The 24,362-nt window shown below is 47.5% G+C and overlaps 1 protein-coding gene across 6 annotated transcripts in view; it reads left to right on the top strand.

Moving 5' to 3' along the window:
* LOC133131171 (nuclear factor 1 B-type-like) overlaps window positions 1-24,362 on the top strand; it is a 93,078-nt gene that overhangs the window by 4,517 nt on the left and 64,199 nt on the right. For all 6 annotated transcript variants that reach the window (XM_061246372.1, XM_061246374.1, XM_061246375.1 and 3 more), the window contains one exon: window positions 3,103-3,634. In XM_061246372.1, coding sequence (XP_061102356.1) covers window positions 3,103-3,634 — 532 coding nt within the window. The remainder of the gene's footprint in view (window positions 1-3,102; window positions 3,635-24,362) is intronic.

The following is a 24,362-nucleotide window of genomic DNA, read 5'->3' on the forward strand; positions in this document are numbered from 1 at the left end:
GACTGAAACAGATTTTTGAAATGTTGAAATGATTTAATGTTTTTTTTTTGGTTAACATTTTCAGTTCCTTTTTGCTTTGTAATTGTTTATTGAGTGGATTTGAGTCATTACTGTTGCCATATATTCTGTGTTGAATGATATATATTTTTTTGTTTGAGAACAGCTAAATGTGTTTGACAAGCTCTATCACCGAGGGTGTATCAGAAATGTTTCGAACAAACATGCATGCTTTTTTCTTGGATGTTTTCTATAAAATTGGGCCTTTGTTTTGTGCCAATAGCTTGGCCTGTTGAAGTAAGTGACCACAAAAGTATGGATATGTTCCAATTCTAAAGCACCATGCGAGTCTCCCCTTCTTCCAATAACATATTTATTTACTGGGTCTTTTAAAAAAAATCACAGCTCTTTCGAAAGACACATGCACTGTAAGTGTGTGAGGCCTTTGTGCGTTTATTTACAGAGCAGTAACTTCACACAATTCAACTTGGGCCTTTATGTTCTGCCGATAGCCTGGCCTGTAGAAGTCAGTGACTGTGCGGGTATGTATGTACGCTCCCTGGTTTTCAGGATGAGGACTGGAAACATGTCCTCCCTTGCCTCTGCTAAAGCTCCGTTTCCTGTGTGTGTGTGTTTGTGTGTGTGTGCGTGCGCGCGTGTGTACACGTGTAAACCCTTCCTTTGGCCCAGAAACACTTCTCATTCCTGGCAGTACATTTAACTTCATAAAACAAATGAAATACTATGAGAACCTCTCAAGGTTCAGAAGTGTGTTTATTTATTTATTCACGCCATTTAAGAGCAGCAGATTAGGTAAACAGAGCACGGCATTTGCATTTAGTTCCCAGGGAAAGAAACATTGTGAAATCAAAATCATGAACGCAAAATCATATTTAAATCATGCATATGGTGCAGTTATGAATGAATGATAGTTACAAAATAATGTAAATCCCTCAAATATTGATGGAGATGTTGTTGGTATGTTGTCACTGGTAGTTGCTTTACTGGGAGCTTTAACCTGCTTTGAGGTGTGAGAGCACAAATGTGTCATTGGAATGTTCTCAACTGAACATTCTAATGCTGATGTAATCACTACTGGTGACTGAAAGTGAATTAGTTCTAGAATGTTGAATCTTTAAAAAAACACTCTAGAAAACCTGCACTTCAAAGGGTTTTAAAAGCACATCAGACGTCGTAACCCAACTTTTCTTGAGCTACGAAGCTTAAACAGCGAGTTGTCGCTGAACTCGTAGCTGCTTGGGAACAGGCAGATGGGGCAGCATGTGTGAGAGAGCATGTATTAAAATATTGAAAGTGGAAGCTGTGCATGCATTCCTTTATGAAATTCAGGGAGCAGTCATTGGATCAGGGGAGGGGTGGTGGTGGTGGGGGTTGGCACCTTTGCTCTAGGGCTTTGCAGCCGCAGGAATGCCCCTGCTTGTGCCAGGCTGCAAGCGTTCGGTGGATTTTCAAGTGGACAGAATGATTTGGCTCTCCGTGCTGTGACGGCTTCAGTGAACAGACAAACCGTGTTTTTTTTTTTTTTTCGAGGGACCCCAAATTCCCCCTCCCATTTAAAGCAAAAAAAACCAAAACAAACAAAAAAAAGAGAAAATTCTGTGGGGACAACCTCTCCTTTCCGCCCTGCTCAACGCCTAACCTTGGCCTTGTGCCCCCGCCTGCCCTGTTTAAACCTTTTTTTTCTGCGTCGTAATTTCAGCAACGTAGCTGAAAAGAAAAGTTGGGTTTGAGCCAACTTCAGGCGAGGAAGGAACAGCCTTGTTCCTCTTGTCATTTTCTTGGGTGGAAGAAATGCATTTTCTAATTGTAATGCATGTATTTGGCAGTGGGGTTATGTCAGGGAATGAGAAGCAGACCAGGGTATTTTCATATCATTAGCATTGTGGTTTCGCTCATTTGCAATGATGTCCAGATGCAAAGTTAAAACAATTGTGAAACAAATCGAAAGGGAACAACATTCAGTTAAAACAACTGCACACTGAAGTGAAGGGGTTTCTGATTGTACTCCTGAATTGTCTAAAGTTGGATGGCTCTCTGTATGGGAGTTGACACTGAATAGTATCCTGAGGGGCGGTGATACTCCACAGGAATGCAGGTTTGGGCTGATGAAAGATGAACAAGGTGTGAGGGAGCATGCCCTGGCACTCTCTCTCCCTCTCCCTTTCTCTTTCCCCCTCCCTTTCTCTCTCTTTCCCCTACCCTCCCTTTCTCTTTCTCTCTATCTCTTGCTGTGTTCAAAACCGCATACTTGGCAGGCTACTCGTAATACATTTAAAGGAAAATCCACCTGAAATTTAGTACGAATAGTATGCTAGTATGTGGTTTCGAACACATCCTCTCTCTCCCTCCCCTAGAGCATTCTGGGAGAAACACGAGCGAAACAGCCCACTGTGACTGAGTACGCATGCTGCTCCGGCCCGAACAATAACTCTGTGCCCCCCTCCCCACCCCCCTCTACAGCCTTGTGATGCGTCTCTGTATTTGGGGTTGAGATTTGGGGTCAGCTGGCACCATGCTATGCTAACGGCTATCCGCTGGGCTTTGTAGCGAGGCTGTTCTGCCATATTTTTAAACTGGGACCGCAAAAAAAACTGCCTTGGCAGCAAGCAGCAGAGTGAACATGGAGTCTTCCACTTATTGTTTGTTGCTAACGGTACGTAGCGTTAAGTATCATTCATTTTGCGGTGTAGGAGTCGTCTGCTGTGGAGAATTTCTGTTTATTTTTTTAAACTTTGTTTTGTTTTTGTTGAGTGCCTTATGATGGCTAAAGCGAAACTGTAGTTCCTGGATAGCCGTAGGGTGTGCTGGTTTTTGTTTTCACCTTAAAAATCAGCAACCCAATAAACCAGGTGTGGTGAGTTAACTGTGTAATCGACTACTTTCATTGACCAATTAAGCGCTGAGTAACCAGCGCACTTTGCGGCTTTCTATGCAGGGTTGGCATTAACCACACTGCCTACTTTAAAAAGCATTTGCCTGCTCCGCGTCCGTCTTCCCTCCCCCTTTTATCTAACGGATTCCTCTTTCTGTCCTCCCCCCCATCTTCTGTTTACCCCCCTTCCTCCTCTTTCCCGGGGAACGCAGGACGAGTTCCACCCGTTCATCGAGGCCCTCCTCCCGCACGTCCGCGCCATCGCCTACACCTGGTTCAACCTGCAGGCGCGCAAGCGCAAGTACTTCAAGAAGCACGAGAAGCGCATGTCCAAGGACGAGGAGCGCGCGGTGAAGGACGAGCTGCTGGGGGAGAAGGCCGAGATCAAGACCAAGTGGGCCTCGCGCCTCCTGGCCAAGCTCCGCAAGGACATCCGGCAGGAGTACCGCGAGGACTTCGTCCTGTCCGTCACGGGGAAGAAGCACGCCTGCTGCGTGCTCTCCAACCCAGACCAGAAGGGCAAGATCCGGCGCATCGACTGCCTGCGGCAGGCCGACAAGGTGTGGAGGCTGGACCTGGTGATGGTCATCCTGTTTAAGGGCATCCCTTTGGAAAGTACCGACGGCGAGAGGCTGGTGAAGGCCCAGCACTGCACCAACCCCACGCTGTGCGTGCAGCCGCACCACATCACCGTCTCCGTCAAGGAGCTCGACCTGTTCCTCGCCTACTATGTCCACGACGGAGGTAGGTGCGGCCGATGGGCGCAGGGGCGGGGTCGGTTGGGTCGGGTCGGGTCGGGTCGGGTTGGGTTGTGTTGTGTTGGGTTGGGTTGGGTTGGTTTGGGTTGGGTTGGGTTGGGTCAGGTCAGGTCAGGTTGGGTTGGGTTGGGTCGGGTTGGATTGGGTTGGGCGGGGCCTACTGTGACTGATCAGAAAGGCCCCAGTCGGCACATATTAATGAGACACTCCTGATTAGTTTATGTTCTGTGTTCATGTTGTCTTCATCTGTGGTATTTTAAGTTGATTTCACCATTGAAGGTGATGTCCTGAAGTATTGGAATCTTGTTGCGTCCATTTTAACTAGAGTGCTGAACACGGATCTTTTCTGCTCGTGGTTATTGATTTGCAATATTCCACCAGTCGAAGAAAAACATTTGCGGCAGCTGAATTTTAATTTGTTTTTGCGAGTGATGGAAGACTATTTTTGACAGGTTATGTAAATCATACTTTAAATGTATATTATGCATAAATCTGCACATCAGTTGAGTGTCTGGGAGAATTTGATTTGTGTTTCTGTTTGTGCGTGCCCGCTCACAAATATTAGGTGTAGCCAAATAATATTTATATATTTATCCAGTCATCCCAGAAAATTGCTGAACACGGCAGTGTTCTTTGTGATGGTAATTATTTTATTTCTAAGAAAAAAATCCCTACTTTAGGGGGACTCCAGCATCAGAGCATTTAATACTGCAAATAACGTTGGAGATTAGTCTGTCAGAAATCAGATCCTGCCTGAGAAAGATTGCCCCAAGATGTCCTGGGAACTGGGGTCATTGTGCAAAAGAATGCATTGTTTTAGATGAAGAAAAAAAACATTTGAAGCGACTGTATTTAATAAACTAATTCCTAAAGTATATCTGTGTGAGTGTGTGTGCGTGTGTGTGTGTGTTTTTGTTTGAAGGAAGATATGTTACTTTCAAGTACACAGTGGTCTTCTGAAAATGTGGGTTTTATGATTTTTTTTATTTTTGCAAAGACTCAGGACGGGGCATTTCTTGACCCTGCAGTTTTGTGATCTGCAGTTAAATTAGACCGCAGGACACAGGGGGGACTCACAGGGCGGACTCACAGGGGGGACGCTGAGTCGGGTCATTCAACATTCAGCATAACCAGCCAGGCCATTCTTACTCCCCACTTATTACTGTCCCAAAATCACAGCCAAACACCACTGCACACGCCTTTATAAAATCAGCCATGTAAGGGGACTTGATTAAATGATATAAAATTTAATAAAGTGAGGAAAAGACATTGTAACAAACTGATTATTGATATGGCTGTAGAATCCCCCCTTTTTTAAGAAAAATGTTGCTTTAAAAATATGCATCTTTTGTGCATCACTCTGAAGGCCAAAGAGACAGACATGATAAAGTCTGTTTAAAATAGAAACCTGTGAATCGGTGGACTAATGATCACACTGTGAGACCCTGTAATGCAGTGGCAGCTAGTTTTGATGAAAAGTACAGTAATTACAATTAATTATTATTAATTTACTTCAAAGCAATTATTTGGCTTGGATTAAAAGAAACAATAGGCACGGTAAATTATCTAATGCCAGTTTTATTCAGTTTGTCTAGGAAATGCACTGCTGTATTTAAACCATGGTCCTGCAGGCTTCTACTCCACTACCCACTGTGAGTTTATTTTCAGAGTCTCAGTAGAACCTTCTTGGTGCAAAACCACTGTTCCATCTTTATTAAAAACTGTAGGCTGTACACACAGTGTGCGGATAATTATTTTTGAGGGGCACACTCGAAGGGTGAAAAGCTAAAGGAGCTGAAATGATAAGCTTGAGGGCTTTCTTCGACGTCCATTTTGTGTTCGTGAACGAGAGAGAGGGGTAAGAGCGAGTCATAATGGTTGCACGGGCAACAAGGTTGACATTAGGCCCCCTTTGTTTTGAGTTTGGGTGCCTGCCGATTTGCCCGTTGGTATCCGCTCCTTTAGCGGGAACTTCATGACCCTGCCCGTGTGCTGGGAATGGTACAGTGTTTGCTTGATTTTTCCCACCGGTTTGGAGCTTACCTGAGAAGGTGGACAGAGGGTGATGTCAAGCCCTTCTTTAGAGCATTTCAAATTGTTTCATTTCACCTTAGCAATTTAACATTTTTTATATTAAATGTATAAAAATTATTTTGACTAATAATTGTTTTGGTTGATTATTTTTGCTACAATATTAATGTTCTACAGTACAACAGTCAAGCACTGCAATGAGAAGGTCTTGTTGGTTTTGTTGGCTGATGGCGTTAAGAGCTTTGAATAATCAGAGTCTGCAGAAGGAGCCATTTTGCCAGCTCTGTGAGCATCACTCACCTCTGTGCTGAGTTTGGATTGCAAGTTCTAGAGCGCATCTCTGTTCGTACAGCCAGCCGTTAAGCTACCAAAATCCTCCTTCCTTCGGCATACCGTCCTGAGCCGAATTGTCCGGGGCAGTCGAAACGCGGGCTTATTCCGAAAGCGCGGAAACACACTCTGAAATATGTGTCGTTGAGCGAGAATTCGTTTTTTCTTTTTCTGGCATTGCGCAGACCAGAAAGGTCTGAAATGGATGGAGCACTCTGCCATGGCATTTTTTGGGGGGCCGGGGTGGAGGGGGGGTGGGGTTGAGTCCAAACAAATAAACCAACGAGGGAGAAAAAAAGGGGGGAAGAGGAGAGAAAAGGCGCTCTGCATTCAGCCGGTCGTGCCCATCGCGGAACAATGCGGCCATATTGTGCGCCCTGCCAGGGGGACGCCATTTTGTTTGTGCCGTGCCAGGAGAGGAGAGTGGCGGAGAAGAGGGATGCCAGTAATGGCCGTTAGCGATGCTGAGGTTGGCATCGGACCCGCTTTGTCTCCTCTCAGCCTGCCTTTGATTCGTCGGTTGGCACCGCAATGCAGTGGGCACACCGGCAAAGTTTTTTTTTTGACAGTTACAAAAACAGTAGCCGCTGCCGACACACTTTGTTCTTTCATTAATCCCCCCTCCCGAAAAAAAAGCCGGCATAAAAATATGCAACCGAGTCCCGCGCTAATGTACGAAAGAATAGAGTTTAAATTCTGCGGATTACTTTGTGAATAGTTATTATGTGTTTCTATTGCGAGATAGCGGGCATCTAGCTTTTGAAAAATATTAATATAAAGCCAAAAATACGCAACCAAATACACACACAATTTAGCAAACTCAGTTTTGATAACTGACCTTTTAAGTGAATTTACATTTTATTGTCTTTTACAAATTTTCCTTTATCACACAAACGGACACGCACAAACACACTTCTCTATGAAGTAGTAAGATTTTCTGGTCATGAGGCGGGCTAAAGGCAGGGCTCCAAATGGCCAGTCTGAAGTACAGCTGTAAGAAATGTGAGTGTTTGCACCATGCCATGGGAGAACCTCTCCCATTCACTCTTGGGTTTTGGCCCGGTTCTGGCAATGTTCCCCTTCCTGGGGCCCATGGGGGTGGGGGGGTGTTTTGAGGCTAGTGTTAAGGCACTCCACAGGGGGGCCAGGCGGACCCTCACCAGAGCCCCCCCAGTCTTGCTTAGATGAGTGCCTGTTGGTGGGGGGTGTTTTTGGGGCGTTGTGCCAGCCCCAGCTTTAGAGGCCCTGTGGCGGGCAGCCATGAAAGGGTTGGCTGCCCCGGTCTGGTGGCCTGTTCCAGAAACCGAGGGGATATTCGGCTGTCTCCCCCAGCCCTTTACATGAGCCTTTTACGGGACGAGGTGCTGTCCTGATGCAACCCTCCGGTCCGGTCTGCGTTCAGTTAAAATGGCTGCCGCTACTTTGCCATGCTTGTCACCCTCTGTGTCCTCTATGTTAGCCTCTTTAGCTTCTGATGAAAGAAATCACATCACTTCGACTGTTTCCAGAAAGCCTCTGATAAACAAAACCAAGGCTTCACCCACTTCTCTCTAAGAAATGAGAAATTGATTTTAGTTGCAAACTGTCTCTGCACGATCCTTTTCTGATTAGAGACACAGGCGTTTAGCTGCCTCAGTGGATGGCTGATTTGAACCCGTGGGCTGGCTCAAACAAAGACTATATGCTCCCCAACAGGTACATTTATTACTGCATAACATTTCAACCTGCAATGTCTCGATCAGGCAAAATACACACACGCGCGCACACACACATACACACGCACACACGTACAGACACATGGTTTGGCCTGACAAAAACTTTGCTGATGAAAACATTGTCTCAGTAAATTATCCTATTTGGCAGCACATATTTCAGTGGGCGGACATCTTCTTTTTCTCACATTGTGTTGTTTATTTTGGACTGCACCTGAGCCCCAATTGGGTTCAGGCTGCACCTCTCCCCAGCCTTCCCTACCTCCAGGTCATTAGCTATGTAAACAATATTTGCCAAGACTCCTTTATTACTGCTTTTGTTTGTTCTCAAGGGATTCGTCTACAAGGTCCATGTTCTTATCCATGTGTTCACTTCTAGCACTTGGAACTGTACTTCCCTCTCGTGTCTTTCAGCGCACTAGTCCCTGGTTATGGTTACGCACTTTGTTGTATGTCGCTCTGGATAAGGACGTCAGCCAAATGCCTGTAATGTAAAGGGTTGGATGTGCGCACTAGCCTACTGCTTCTGCCAGAGGAAGACTGAGGCACTGTCTATGGCCCAGAGCTCCGGGTGTATCAGCAGTTAAGCCCAGACTGCTCATTCCCCCGCTATTAGCATTAGCGTCAGCAGGCTGCTCTGTGCTACAGAAGGACACCGAATAGGTTAGTGGTTGCTGTTGCTCTTGGAGTCGAGTCAGGACCTGCGGGAAACCAAATCTCTTCCCCTGGTTTTTAATTTCATATCTCCGAAGCGGAGCGTCTGCTCCGAGTGCCAGCTCCTGAAAGCAACCCCCGGAAAGCAAGGCAATATTGTGTCAAAACAACATCTTCTTATACCATATTACGTTTTTTTTTCGTCTGGGAAAAAAAAAGTTTTGTGTCTTTCAGCATCTTTCTGAGGGAAGACTGCTGACGGTAAAATACTGTACTGTGAAATATCACATGCAAGCTGGCTGACTGGCAATCATCTTTACTTTTTTATTCACTTAGGTATAGGTGTAGGTGCAGCAGTAATGCTATTTCACCACCAGAGGCACCAGAGAGCAAAATGGCTTGTAGAGCAGTCACAGCCAGTATAAGCTGTTGTTCTTCTGTGGTTTTCCTCATTTTTAGCGAAGAGCCATTTTGAGAAAAGGACAGACAGTTCTTATGTATTTTAGCTTCTTTAAAAAAATAAAATAAAATAAAATTCATAATGTGCTCAGCTGTTGTTCAGGCTTTCGTTCAAGGCCTGTTCAAACTCTACAACTAAGTTTCCATCGGTAACTGCTTTCCCCCGAGAACGTACATGCAGCCTTCTGCTAATGCTACCTCCAAAGCTAGGTTCAATTTTAATGCTCTGCACAGTCATGAACTGCTTTCAATATAACCTAAATGGTCAGTCAAGTTCAGTTTTTTTTAAGTATGATATGACCTTAACCAGGGAAATAGATTTTTTAAATAAACTGTCATAATGCAGCTTTAGCATAGATATATGTATTATCATATACACAGATAAAAGTATAAGGTAGAGCATAAATAGCTGAGCAGAAACTGCGCGTAGAAATATATATATTTCCAGTACTATAATGCCTATTTTCTAGAAGAGTTTTCCTGCTATTTATTTTATTCTGATATAAACTTGTATCAGGACTATATGCTGGTCCTTCAGAATTGATTAGCTTGTAGGCCAAATGGAGGCTTTGTTGTGTAAAGACAAAATGTTAGTTCTGCATTATTTCAGTCAGGATTTCTGTGTTTCATAAATATTTTAAAATTATTTTGACACTGTGGGGAAAAAACTAAAGCAAATACATAGGTTATTTCTGTGGTTACTCGCTGATAGAAATGTGAAACACTAATGTTTTTACTTTCTTGTCATTCTTGGGAAAAAAAAGGAAAGAAAATACTTTGATTTATTTTTTAACCTTCTAACCTTGTGCTTGGATTCTTCTGTGCAGCAGATGTGGTGGAAAACCTTAAAATAATTTTTTCTCCAGACCAAATTATTTTCAATTACCATGGAACAACAAAACAAAAGCAGATCCCGGTCCAGCACGGTTGTGTTAGTGTCTGTCCCGTTTCTGCGGTCTGCGTCTGGTAAACCGCAGTTTACGAGCTCCATGCCTCCCCTGGTCTCGGTCCGATTGCTCCTAATTAGTTTTGCTCCGTTAAAGGGCTTGTTTTATGAGTCCCGGCCTGGCCCCATGGCCCCTGTGTCAGGGACCCCTGCAGAGCGATGTGCCCTCTGAAGTTTAATTGACCAAAACGGATCTGTGAAAACAAATCGATGTTGAGCCTGTGGTGCTTTTTTTTTGGAGGAGGGTGTGGGGGCGGGTGGCATGGTCCCCTGGCTGTACTTCCTCAATGGCCCTCTGACCCCCAGCCACAGGGGTCACGGGGTCAACAGTCAGCCACTTGACCCATGACCTTGTCATTGCTGGCTGTTGTGACTGAAACCAGCCACTGGTGTGGGTTGGGGGGGGCCTTATGCCTCTGATCCCCCCCACCTAAAACTCCCTCACACAGCCTCACACACCCCTTCCCTCCCCTCCCATTTTGTGGCTTGTGCCGTCTGTGGTCTGGTCAGAGTCATTCCTTTCTTTTCCTACTTTGACAGTGATGGCCCCAAATTAGCTACCCCCCCTCCCAAAGTGGGGCAGCCTCCCAACCACTCTCTGCATGTGCTCAACCCCCCCTCACCCCCTCGCTCTTCAAGATCCCCCAAATATTTCCAAGAAGTCCTCCATACAGCAGGCTGGCTGCCCGGTCCTTAAGAGTTCAGTGGCTTTGTTAACTGGAGGCTTTTCTAATTGCTTGGTACTCTGCCCCCCCCCACAGACATAAACCCAGGAAGGGACAGAAAAAAATCAGATACTGAGAAATACTCAGCTCTTAAATGTTAATTTTTTTATTATTATTATTTTTATTGTCGGCTTGTTGGGGGGCAAGTATTATTGGCTACCTTTAGCTGGTGGGTTGATTGACCTAGCAGGGCATTCTTTAGCAGGAATTGTTGGATTCTCTAGAGGTTGGATTCTCTAGAGGTTGTGTGTGCCTTTGTACGTGTGTGTCTGCGCAGAACCCATTGCTGTAGTGTAACTCCTGATAAAGGAAAGCATTGTGTAACTCCTAATGAAGGAGTGTATTGTGGTGTAACTCCTGATAAGGGAGAGTATTGTGGTGTAATTCCTTATGAAGGAGAATATTGTGGTATAACTCCTAATGAAGGAGTGTATTGTGGTATAACTCCTAATGAAGGAGTTTATTGTGGTGTAACTCCTGATAAAGGAGAGTATTGTGGTATAACTCCTGATAAAGGAGAGTATTGTGGTGTAACTCCTGATAAAGGACAGTATTGTGGTGTAACTCCTGATAAAGGACAGTATTGTGGTGTAACTCCTGATAAAGGACAGTATTGTGGTGTAACTCCTGATAAAGGACAATATTGTGGTGTAACTCCTGATAAGGGAGAGTATTGTGTAACTTCTGATAAAGGAGAGTATTGTGGTGTTGTGGTACTTAATGGCTGACTCCAGATAGTGTAGATTTGGTTGCATTTGAATGAATTCACTAGTGTGTAAAAAGTTGTCATCTAATATCCTGAATTGGTTTCATGTTACCTGTCAGAAGAGGGGGAAAAACCCCCCCTCCAAACTGGCTGGTAATGTAATCAAAGGGATGGAACTTTCTGCCCCGCCCAAGGCACGGGAGGTCACGTTTCCCCCGCCAAACAGAGAATGTGACTCCCTACTTAGGTGATTAGTCTCCTGTCCTGGGTTTACCTGAGCCGTGTTTACCTGCCGGTGCCCCAGCCACTCCTCGGAAACTCTGCACCGCACCGCTCACGTGACGAATCATGTTTATGTCCCCGGTTGCACCTTTGGACCGGCCAATGCAGATCGATCCCACAGTGCTGCCTGCCCCACCCCCAACCCATTTTCCCAGACTGCTGTGCACTGTTTTTGCCTTGTTGCAAGTGGCAGATAAATAATTGCATCTTGGGAGATTGTAGTTTTAGTGAGGTGACGAGGAAGTTGCAGAGGAAAAAAATATAACTTCCTTCATTTCTGTAATTTTAGCTAAAACTGAAAAACAGTGTTTGTATCCACTTCCCCTTTCCCTTGTAGTTTGGAGAATCATTTCGTATAAAGCCAAGGAATGCTTTGATTCGGCTAAACGTTTTTTACCGTGAATGCAACAAGGCCCTTTGTCTCAGCGGGCTGAGTTAATTAAGGGAGGATTATCTTCCAGTGACATCTCTCAGGGTGATGATCTGAGACAGAGGGATGGGTGGACAGAAGGACTGTGAAGGGGTTCACAGAAACTCAGAAAGTCATTAAGACAGGCAGAAAATCTGAACGGAAATGCAGGCAATAAAATGGACGCAGGGCAGACTTTAATATGGGCATACTGACACACTGACAAACAAACAGAGACTTATAGACGGATACAAGTTTTAAGCAGTCGACTGTCATCAACATATTCTATTGTTTTTCATTAAAAATTGAACATTGCAACAGAATAGTAAATAATGTACTGCATCAACAACTCAGGTTGCACTTCAGACTTTGTTTCTTACTGTCAAATTTTTTAATGTTACTCAATATTTCCCATATTTTAGTGTTCATGTTCCCAATTCAAATCGATTCATCACTGCATTTGGATTGATCCTTATACTCCCACAGTTGTAGTAGTGTATTTCAGTTTGCTTTTAGTCAATGAAATGGCATCACGTATCATGATCATACTGTCAAAAATAGATACAATATCATGTGGGGTTTGGCCATATCATCCGGCCCTAGTTTGGACAGAAACAGACAGACTTACAGAGAGAGAGAGGCATGGATAGATGGGGCATTTGGAAGACGGACAGACTGACAGAACTGACGCAGAGGCCAGCGGCACGGCACTCTGGGATGCGAGTATGACCCAGCGTCCGGCACTTCTCCTGCGTCTGTCCTGAGGCCTTCTTACAGTCCAGAGAGAACCTCCTATTAACTTCTCAATGAGCTTGTCCTGGACGGCAGTAAAGTTATCTTTTAGCCGAATAGCTTTCACGTTCAGTGCCAGGCCACTTTCGCTTTGTTTTATGGCTCTGTCTAATGAACATTAGCCTGTGTTTATTGCAGTGGTTAAATGAAAAAATGTTAAATAGAGGGGACATTTCAGAGATCTGAGTGTTTAGGCCAGGCTGTTGTGTGGTTGTGTTCCTCTGGGCTGAATGCAGCTCAGTGTTTGTAGTGGCTTATATAGACATGATGCTGGCAGAAAGCTTTATGTCAGCAGAAGAGTCCAGGCAGTGGGTACTGAAGTTTCATTCTGTCAGAGCTGCTGAACCCAGGGTACTGCCCCAAACACACCTCTTCATTTCAAACCAGACTTTCCCTGCTGAATAAAATTGCTTGAGCTCGGTTTTTAAACAGCTGTTAGCTGGTTGATCAGTTCAAACCAGCTCCGCTCAACATGGTTTGACCAGCTCAAGCTATGTTTTGAAGCAGCTGGTAGCTGGTAATTTCAGGCTGGTCATAACTGTATTTTACACCAGAGATTTCAACAGGAATCTGCTCTGTCCTGGCTTTACCCTCAGTCGTATGTGTGCATGTATGTGCGTGCAGATTTGTGTGCGTGTTTGTGTGTTTGTGTGAGAGGAAACAGACTTTGGCAGTGTGTGTGCCGGTGTGTGTGTGATCCTGTACATCAGGGCTGTACTGATGAATATCTTCACTGCAGTGAAGTAGTTCTTTCCCCTTTATTATTGATCTCCGACCCCCCCACCCCCTCTAGCGCAGTCCCCGGAAATCTCCTCTACTGCACTCTGCTATCATGTTACCCCCCCTCCACCCCACCAACAGAGCAGAGCTCCAGCAGGCTAGCACTAACGTGGACAAACGCTAGCTCCCACCGGGGAGGGAACGAGACAACCACACCGATTTGGAAAGGCTCCCTTTCTCCTGTTTACTCTCTCTCTCTTTCTCTTTCATGCTCTCTCTTCCTCCCTTTGTCTCTCTCTTTATCTCTCTCTCCCCCTCTCTCTCTCTGCCCGACATTGATTTGTGCTTCATATTGAGGTTAATATAAAGTGCAGTGCTATGCAGTCGTGGCAGTGACATGCTGGTGGGCGATCTCTCTATTTAGATGAACATGCTTACGTTAGCTCTAATCAGGATTATTATGGAATTATTGATTAAAATCACGGTGCCAGTTACCCTGACGATGCCCTCTGCAAGGGGGGGGGCTGTGTTTCCCCCCCCCCCCCCCCCACTCTCTAAATGAAGATAAATGAGCGTTCTGCCTCACCATACAATCTGCCGTCCTTCACAAAGATGGGCTGTGCCCCCCCCGTTAATGCCTGTCTGGACCATGGCAGCACTGCCCTCCTCTCTATCCCTTCATCCTTCCATCCCTACAGTGTAATCACTCCAGTTCACTCCGAGTCACTCGCTCATCACGCAGCTGAGCTGGGGTAAAGGGCAGAGTCCAAGCTCTGGGACAGGGAGAACGGGTGTGAGAGAGAGAGAGGGAATGAGAGGGTGAGGGAGAGAGGGTGAGAGAGAGAGAGAGAGAGGGTGAGAGAGGGAGAGAGAGGGTGTGAGAGGGTGAGAGAGAGAGGGTGTGAGTGAGAGTGGGAGAGAGAGGGAGAGAGAGGGTGTGAGAGAGTGAGAGAGAGTGAGAGAGGGTGAGAGAGAGCACAGTGAGATCGGACCACAGCACAATTGCCATGGTCTCCCAGGGAGACGGTGACCCCGCCCCACCTTTTATTCCCCGCCAGACGCCACTCTAGTGGTGGTGCTCTTCTTTTGTCCTGCGTACAGTACTCCCCCACCCCCCACCCCGTCTCGCAACCCAGCCTGTCTCGCCATGATGGATCGCCAAACGCCTGGAACAGGGGGTCCCAGGCAAAACCAGTTGGTACACAAGTCACTCTTTCTATTCTCAATAGTTTTCATTTTGGCTCAGTCTTGTGACCAGTCCCCAGTTTAACTGGCTCCCTCCCCCATCTCAGCTGATGTGTGGTGGAGGCGTTCTGGCCCAAAATGGCTGCCATAAACCTTCCAGTTTGGGCGCTGGTTTCTGTCATAGTACAGAAACGGATATAACTGATATAAATACAGTCAAAATTGTTATTAATTATTAGAAGTGCTGCTATTCTTTTGGGGACAGTGGAAAGGTGAGGACCAGTCTGTCCTAAACACCCCCCCCCCCCCCCCCCCCCAAAAATGGCCTGTCCTATAGTTGGAGGCTGTGTCCTTGGCAACGGCTGCTCAGCCAACCGGTGCCCGGCGTCTCTGAAACGCCATTGTTTCAAAAGTAGAAGAAGAACAAACAAGAAAGCCTTTGTTTGCACGCGCTTCCCTGTCAAAGAAAAAAAACAAAACTTTGCATGCGTCCTTGTTTGACCCCAGCCCTAGCCTGTAGCATGAACATTCACTTGCTGGTTTTATACTGTGAAGACAGTGGTTTGAAACTGTAAGCATGCAGACGTGTAGACTGCACGCCGTCCACGTTTTTCAAACCACTGATTTCAGACCTAAAGGGTGAGAGGTCCTCCAGGCGTCTCTTCCTCTGTGGTGTGCAGTATTTGGCTTTGATAAATTACCCACAAGCATACAGTTTATGTTCTTCCTGTACTGCTGGCTACAATTTTCAAGTTTGTTTGTTTGTTTGTGGTTGGCGTGCTTTAGTCTTCAATTGTATGAGCATAAATACTTAAAACATACATACATAAAAGATAAGGTTGTTTTATTGACATTCTCATTTTGAGGTCGAGGGCAGTTGCTCTTTTTTCCCATAAGAAATGATGTAAACGGTGTGGTATATAGGCGCTTCCTGCTTTTCCTGCTGGAGGTAGGGCCTGTACAATATGTTCACCATGAATTCTTATCTGTTAAAAAATAAAACCAGGCCACTCAACAAGTTAATGTTCCACAAATGTTGCTTCACAGTAATCTGTGTGCGTGTGTGTGTATGAGAGAGCTGTGACCTCTCCTAACCTCCTGCTGTAAATGTTTTAGGGTAGATGATCGCTTACATAACTGTGAGTGGAAACTGTGGAATGGCTGCTGCTGTGCAGAAGGATGGTGGACTGAGGGGAAGTGGGCGCAGTGTGTCCAAGCACGGGTCGGAATGCTACGCCTCCTCCCTCCCGGAGCCTTCCTGTGTGTGTTCCTGTGGGACAAATGGTCAATGGCTGGCATTTATATAGCGCCTCTATCCAAAGCGCTGTGCAATTGATGCTTCTCATTCATCCATTCACACACACTCACACACCAGCGGCGATTGGCTGCCATGCAAGGCACCAACCAGCTTGTCAGGAGCATTTAGGGGTCAGGTGTCTTGCTCAGGGTCACTTCGACTCAGCCTGCGGGGGGGGGATCGGACTGGCAACCGTCTGACTGCCAGACGACTGCTCTTACCGCCTGAGCCAATGTCGCCCCTGGAGGCCTGAGGGTACAGGTTTTAGGGGAGCTGAGCTGTGCTGGGCTCTTTTATAGTCCCTTTCACCACAGCCTCCTTCTCTCTTTAACCCTTTAAACACATGACACAAAGGGGTAAAAAAGCAATTGTACATATTCATCCCTACACCTGTCTCACACACACACACGTTCTCACACACATACACTCACACACATTTTTGCACACATGCGCTCACACAGACACACACATTTCTACAGGTTGCTGCATGTTGCTGAAGGTACAGGTGTACGTGTAGAGATGTCAAAATCTTTTCAGTTCTACGCTTCAAAAATGTCTTTTCAGTTCCTGACAGAGCTTGGGATCTGAGCGAAGTGAATGTGATCCGACCGGTTCTGTGCATCCCTGACGCACGCACACACACACACACACACACACACACGCACACACACACACTGCGAACACTGAGTGCTAGCACACCTTGTTAAACCTGTGTGTCCTCGCACAGGAGGAGAGGAGCTGCAGGGCGTTCTGCGGGACGTTCGCTCTCCGTTCTAGAACGTTCTACCATCAGAGTGGGACAGGGAGGGGTCACGTTCACAGGTGGCCCCGGGGGAAACCTCAGGGGAAGTGACACGCGAGAGTGTGATTACTGGCTTGGATCGCAGCCCTGGGCTGTACGCAGCGCTGCAGTTTTCATTGGTCCTGGTTCTTAAGGTCACCTCCTCATGCAGGGTTATGCTGTGATCACATGCCGTCGGCAGACTAAACTCACAACACGCATTTAATGAGCTGTCAGGTTATCTGTGTGTGCGCCTGTGTGTGTTCGCGTGTGTGTGTGTGTCTGTATGTGAGTGTGTGTGAATCTGCACATGTGCAGTCATTTTCCATGCAGGTGACCATTTGCCAAACAAATGTCTCATATTTTCCGTGGGTTTCCCTGTACTTTCCGGTGTGAGTGTGTGCATGCATGAGTGCGTGTGTGTGATTTCCATATGTTTTCCCTTATTCGCAGGGGAGTAAAGGGTGTGTGTGTAAGCATGTTTGTTTCAGGGGTGTGGGTGGGGGGGGGGGGGGGGTGGGAGGCTGGGTTGGGGGGGGGCAGGGTTCAGTGACAGAGAGCACCATTTTCCTGATAGGGGAGAAGGAAGCAGAAGGAATTCTGGGAGATGAGCCTTGGTCAGGTTAGAGCGCTGTCGTGTAGGAATATTTTCCGAGATAAGGGAGAAGAGCTGACTGAGCCAGACCTGGCTAATGGAGCTGGAATAACTGACTGAGCCAGACCTGGCTAATGGAGCTAGAAGAGCTGTCTCGTATTGGCTGTGCAATTCCTACAAAATTATAATTTGTTATTTAGCTGACTCTTTTATCTAAAGAGTCTTACATTTGATTAGACTAAGCAGAAGACAATCCTCCCCTGGAGCAATGTGGGGTTAACGGCCTTGCTCAATGGCCCAACTGCTGTGCTGATCTTATCGTGGCTACACTGGGGCTTGAACCACCAACCTTCCAGGTCCCAGTCATGCACCTTAGGCTACCCCCAACAGTGCACCTGTTGGCTGTGAAATTCCTGCAGTACATCTGATTGGTTGTGCAGTTCCTACAGTACATCTGATTGGCTGTGCAGTTTTTACAGCACCTTCAGATTGGCTGTGCAGTTCCTGCAGCCACTTTGATTCTGCAGTACATCACTGGACCCGTGCCCAGTCAGAACTGGGCTTCAGTGGCAGTGACCTGGCTGCTTTCGGCACTCGAACTTTAGTGATTGGCTATCGGCAAGCTGAGGAGGATGAAAGGCAAAAGCGTGGACTGTTTATTTTTGGAGAGGCTCAGAAGGCGGGGCCAGAACACGTCTCTACGGGCCGGAACACGTCTCTACGGGGAACACGTCTCTACGGGGAACACGGCTCTACGGAGAACACGTCTCTACGGGGAACACGTCTCTACGGGCCAGAACGCGTCTCTACGGGGAACGCGTCTCTACGGGGAACACGTCTCTACGGGGAACACGTCTCTACGGGCCAGAACGCGTCTCTACGGGGAACACGTCTCTACGGGGAACACGTCTCTACGGGCCAGAACGCGTTTCTACGGGGAACACGTCTCTACGGGCCAGAACACGTCTCTACGTGCCGGAACACGTCTCTACGGGGAACACGTCTCTACGGGCCAGAACACGTCTCTACGGGGAACACGTCTCTACGGGCCAGAACACGTCTCTACGGGGAACACGTCTCTACGGGGAACACGTCTCTACGGGCCAGAACACGTCTCTACGGGCCGAAACACGTCTCTACGGGGAACACGTCAATAGGGGCCAGAACGCGTCTCTACGGGGAACACGTCTCTACGGAGAACACGTCTCTACGGGCCGGAACATGTCTCTACGGGGGAACACGTCTCTACGGGGAACACGTCTCTACGGAGAACACGTCTCTACGGGCCAGAACACGTCTCTACGGGGAACACGTCTCTACGGGCCGGAACACGTCTCTACGGAGAACACGTCTCTACGGGGAACACGTCTCTACAGGGAACACGTCTCTACGGAGAACGCGTCTCTACGGGCCAGAACACGTCTCTACGGGGAACACGTCTCTACGGGCCGGAACACGTCTCTACGGGGAACACGTCTCTACGGAGAACACGTCTCTACGGGCCAGAACGCGTCTCTGCGGGGAACACGTCTCTACGGGCCAGAACACGTCTCTACGTGCCGGAACACGTCTCTACGGGGAACACGTCTCTACGGGCCAGAACACGTCTCTACGGGGAACACGTCTCTACGGGCCAGAACACGTCTCTACGGGGAACACGTCTCTACGGGGAACACGTCTCTACGGGGAACACGTCTCTACGGGCCAGAACACGTCTCTACGGGCCAAAACACGTCTCTACGGGGAACACGTCTCTATGGGCCAGAACGCGTCTCTACGGGGAACACGTCTCTACGGAGAACACGTCTCTACGGGCCGGAACATGTCTCTACGGGGGAACACGTCTCTACGGAGAACACGTCTCTACGGGCCAGGACACGTCTCTACGGGGAACACGTCTCTACGGGCCGGAACACGTCTCTACGGAGAACACGTCTCTACAGGGAACATGTCTCTACAGGGAACACGTCTCTACGGAGAACACGTCTCTACGGGCCAGAACACGTCTCTACGGGGAACACGTATCTACGGGGAACACGTCTCTACGGGGAACACGTCTCTATGGAGAACACGTCTCTACGGGCCGGAACACGTCTCTACGGGGAACACGTCTCTACGGGCCAGAACACGTCTCTACGGGGAACACGTCTCTACGGGGAACGCGTCTCTACGGACCAGAACACGTCTCTACGGGGAACACGTCTCTACGGACCAGAACACGTCTCTACGGGGAACGTGTCTCTACGGGCCAGAACGCGTCTCTACGGGGAACGTGTCTCTATGGGCCAGAACACGTCTCTACGGGCCAGAACACGTCTCTACGAGGAACGTGTCTCTACGGGCCAGAACGCGTCTCTACGGGGAACGTGTCTCTATGGGCCAGAACACGTCTCTACGGGGAACGTGTCTCTACGGGCCAGAACGCGTCTCTACGGGAAACACCTTTCTCCGGGCTTGAATAAAGTCTGCTCCTGCTTCAAACTGCTCCAGGCCAGGGGAATTTGCCCATATTTGGCCAAAGTGGGGTTGCCTTGTTAAGGGTGGGTTTTGCCAAAACAGCAGCTGTATAAATGAATCTCTCTATAGCTGTCGCTTATGGCAGCCAATTAACAAAGGGCCACTGTGGAGTATAATCCAGCGCACAGCTCTCTCTGGGCTGGACAGACCACAGGCCTGTGAGCAGGAATGTTTCAGTTCCTCAGCCACTTAAACTCAAGCTATGTACTGCCATATATTCCAAATGTAGAAGTACATATACTTTTTATAAAATTATATTTCACAGCAGTGTGTTAGTAAAAACTGAAGATACTGTAATAATTGGCAATGTGTGAAAGCAGTAATACGTTGTATATTTGTATATTTGCGTAAGTGTTGTCAAGATCTGTTTCATAATGCGTTTTCTTTCAGTATATTTAGTTTCTGCTAGAAGCTGGTTGGTCGACAGTTAATGAACCTTAAAATATGTTTTTCATGTTTCATATTTTCCTCCAGCCTCTGAAAATGTCTTTACAGCTTAGCATTTCTGCTGTATGTCTGTGCTCTAGGGAATGGATGCAGGTTTGTGCATGTGTGTGCGTGCGTGTGCATGCGTGTGTGCGTGTGTGTGTGTGTGTGTGTGCGTGTGCATGCGTGCGCACATGTGTGCGTGCGTGTGTGTACGTGCGTGTGCGTGCGTGTGTGTGCATGTGTGCGTGCGTGTGCGTGTGTGTGTGTGTACGTGCGTGTGCGTGTGCGTGTGCGTGCGTGTGTGTGCATGTGTGCGTGTGTGTGCGTGTGTGTGTGCGTGCGTGTGCACGTGCGTGCGCGTGCATGTGCGTGTGTGTGTGCGTGTGTGTACGTGCGTGTGCGTGTGCGTGCGTGTGTGCATGTGTGCGTGCGTGTGTGTGTACGTGCGTGTGCGTGTGCGTGCGTGTGTGTGCATGTGTGCGTGCGTGTGCACGTTCGTGCCCGTGCATGTGCGTGTGTGTGTGTGTGTGTGCTCTTGTCTATGTCCAGTGAGGTGGGTTGTTTCTGTTGGAGTGGTGGGCCAGCTGCTGTTTCTTTCTGTCTTGTTCTCTACATATATTTTTCCTTTCCATTGTTTTTTGAATGGTTGCATTTGAATTCAGAAATGCAGGAAATGTAAGCGCCACACACACTCTCTCTCTCTCACACGTGTGCACACACACCCACATTCTCTCTCACATACGCACACTCACTTACGCACACACATTCTCTCACACACAGACACCAGCACACACACGCATTCTCACTCACACACACACACATTCTCTCACATTCTCTCTCACACACACACACACACACACTCACACACACACATTTTCTCACATTCTCTCTCTCTCTCACACACACACACACACACACACACACAGCTGGCCCGTTGCTGTACTGTACAGGCGGACTGTCAGAAAGGTAATCCCTGTAGGGCAGCCATGATGAAGGGTTTGTTTCTCAGGATTTAGACAGCTGGAGAGGAAAGCGTTTTCTGCGAAACCCCCCCCAGCCCACAGAGAGTGAAACAAAAACATTCATGCAGATGTGAGCTTCATTAACGACGGTGCGGGGTTTAAAAATACCCCAAAACTTATCGGTCGTTTCCTGAGCTGTGAGGGAAAATTGAAAAGTTCTCGGCTCTTGACATGTTTGCGTTTGGCCCCCCTGTTCGCCCCACTGATAACTCAGTGAAGGCAGTGCATGGAAAATGGGTGTTTTGGGATTTATGTACCAAACTGAACTCATTCCACATGTATCTTTGGGCCGTTATAGAGGAGTTATAGATGACTGTTGTCTCTCAGCCTTGCTCCTCACACGGTGAGCTAAAGCACAGCATTACAGGCCTAGTTCTCAAAGTTCTGGATCAGTTTTACCCTTTCAGTTCAGTTTCAGGGCTGGAGTTAAAGACACTGCAGACACTGCAGCCCTCCAGGACTGGAGTTAAACCTGCAGACACTGCGGCCCTCCAGGACTGGAGCTAGACCTGCAGACACTGCGGCCCTCCAGGACCTCTGGTTGTCTCTTTGCTCTTGTATTCCTGGGACAGCAGTTTCTGGCACTTCATCTCTGACCCTTCCTCCATGAAAGCAGGGGCAGCTGAACAGTCTGACTGGGGTATTTAGCAAAATGCAGCTTTTCACTCATTTTGACGCCCCATGGAGGCACAAATTCTCCCCAAATTGTTAACTTTTCCTTATTAATTTCTTGTAATTTAACCGAGGATAAATTACTTTTTTCCTCCTTTTCCACACAGCTAATGGAGCGGTGGATTTAAAATGGAAAATAAATATACAGTATTTCAGCAGGGGGACAGTGACTGCATCTGATGATTGGCTGAATGGAGTGATGATGTAAAGCAGTGACAGGGTTATTTATGTCAGGCAGGCTCGAGTGGTGAGTTAGGGGTGGGGGGTGGAGGGCTTTTCTCTCCGCATTTTTTGGTGGGGAGGGGTGGGGTGGGGAGGGAGGGGTCTGAAGCTCATAGCACAAAATGGTGGTCATGACATTCCGGAGGTGTCCTGAATGGCGTGGGGGGGTTAAATATAGAGATGGGGGGGGGGGGGGGAGGCGGCCGGGGGTCAAAGCGGGACGCTGGGGGACGTGCTCTCCCTCACGTTCTCCTCTCCTCCCCGGCTGAGGGAGGAGCAAACCGTTTCCCCAGGTTTGAGTTTCCTCCCTGCGCCTCCTCGTGCGCCCAGGGCTCTGAATTTTCGTCTTCTGTTTTTGTTCGTCCGTTTACTCGCTGCAAACTCCCAATACGTGCCAAAAGACCAGGGCGTCGCAGCAACGCTCATGAATTCTGTTTGCTGAAGAGGCAGGACCGGCTTGCTTCATAGCTCCACAGCGGCCTGCAGCTTCACCTGTCCGTCACACACGTCTGAGCACAACCCAGGGGGGTGTATCAGGAAGCAGGATTACTGAGTTAGCTGGATTAGTTCTTCGTGTAAGAACTAAGAAGTAATCTGGAATGTGGACTGAAGTAAAAACACCTGTTCAGCTTGTCTCTTTTTCCACTGCATACTTGTGCATATGAATCCTATCACCTGCGTTCCGTATAGGCTCTCTGGAACACAAGAGCCATCGTACGCACTTCTCTGAACTGTATTGGTAATCCTGTAAAGGCGTGATCCCCATCTGTGAGCAAAAAATACAGTATAACTTCAGCTGAACCTAGAGTCGGCTAGTGGTATGGTACTGAGGTAAGGACTGAGAAGCATTTTAGATAATGACATAAGGTTTTCAACAGTGTCTAGTTTGTTAGGCGTTCATAAAACAACACAGCATTATTTTGTCTGCGTAACGAAATGGCAGCCTTTTCGATACGCACGCTGAAACTGTTACGCTTCGGCAAAAACTGTTCTTGAGATTTTATGGCCAAAAAGGGTTGAGGTTTTACAACAAATTTGCAGTGCCTACGTCTAAATAGCGGACTTGATTTGGGGAACTTCCAAGGAATCTTTTATCTTTTATATTTCTGAGGAAGACAGTGAAAACACCTTTGACTCCACAATAGAGGGCATTTTCATTGTCGTGACCCCATTTTATAAATAAGGAGCTAGCCTGCTTTTTAATAATAAATAGCATTGTGGAAATAAATAGTGTTGTCGAAGCAGAAACTGTGAAATGTGTTTGAGGGTTGGGTATTTGACAAAACCGTCAATCAATGGACCTCAATGAATATATTAGTATACTAGACGTTATTATTGTGACTATTGTAAATAATACAAATATTATTAATTGCCAGAAATGGAGCACGGTTTTCACCGACCAGCCAGAAGACAGTAGAGCTGTGTCATGCTAACTTACCCATGGTGCTCAGCGGTGAGCAATGGCAGTGACGTTTGGCTGTGTCTCTGAGCTGAGACAGGCCCAATGCTCGTGGCCCGCTGGGGGGCGGGGCCGTGACGAAACCAACGCTGGTTCTGTGCCGTTGTTGTCTTTGGACCCCGCATCCCCTCCGTTGAGCAGAGAGAGCCAGGCTGCTTTGCCATGGGCTTATTCGCATTTTGATTATGAAAACAGGGAATTTTAAATGTTATGAAACGGTACGGCTCGGCCACGGTTCCTTATGGCGGTAGGATTCCTTTCATCTCGGAGAAGGAAAACATGTCTTTGTGCTCTCACGTATCAGGAATGTAGGCTTTTTTATTTAGATAAGAAATTGGAGGCTATGGTAAATATTATTTAAAGCAACATTTGTGCGCTGTAACTGGCTGGGTACAGTTGTGGTGAGAATGTCCAGGCTGGGGATGAATCTGCTGCTCTGTTGGGCACAGCTCACATCTTTCACTGCGCATCAATCCAGATGCCTGTCCTCCTACACACACTCACACACACACTCACACAGACACTCACACACACACACTCACACACTCACTCACGCACACACACACACTCACACACACTCACACACACACACTCACACAGACACTCACACACACACACTCACACACACACACTCACACAGACACTCACACACACACACTCACACACTCACGCACACACACACACACACACACACGCATACACACACACACACACTCACAGACACACTCACACACACATTCACACACTCACGCACACACTCACACACGCA

The sequence above is a fragment of the Conger conger genome, chromosome 6 (genome assembly GCF_963514075.1).
Source record: "Conger conger chromosome 6, fConCon1.1, whole genome shotgun sequence".
Lineage (NCBI taxonomy): Eukaryota > Metazoa > Chordata > Actinopteri > Anguilliformes > Congridae > Conger > Conger conger.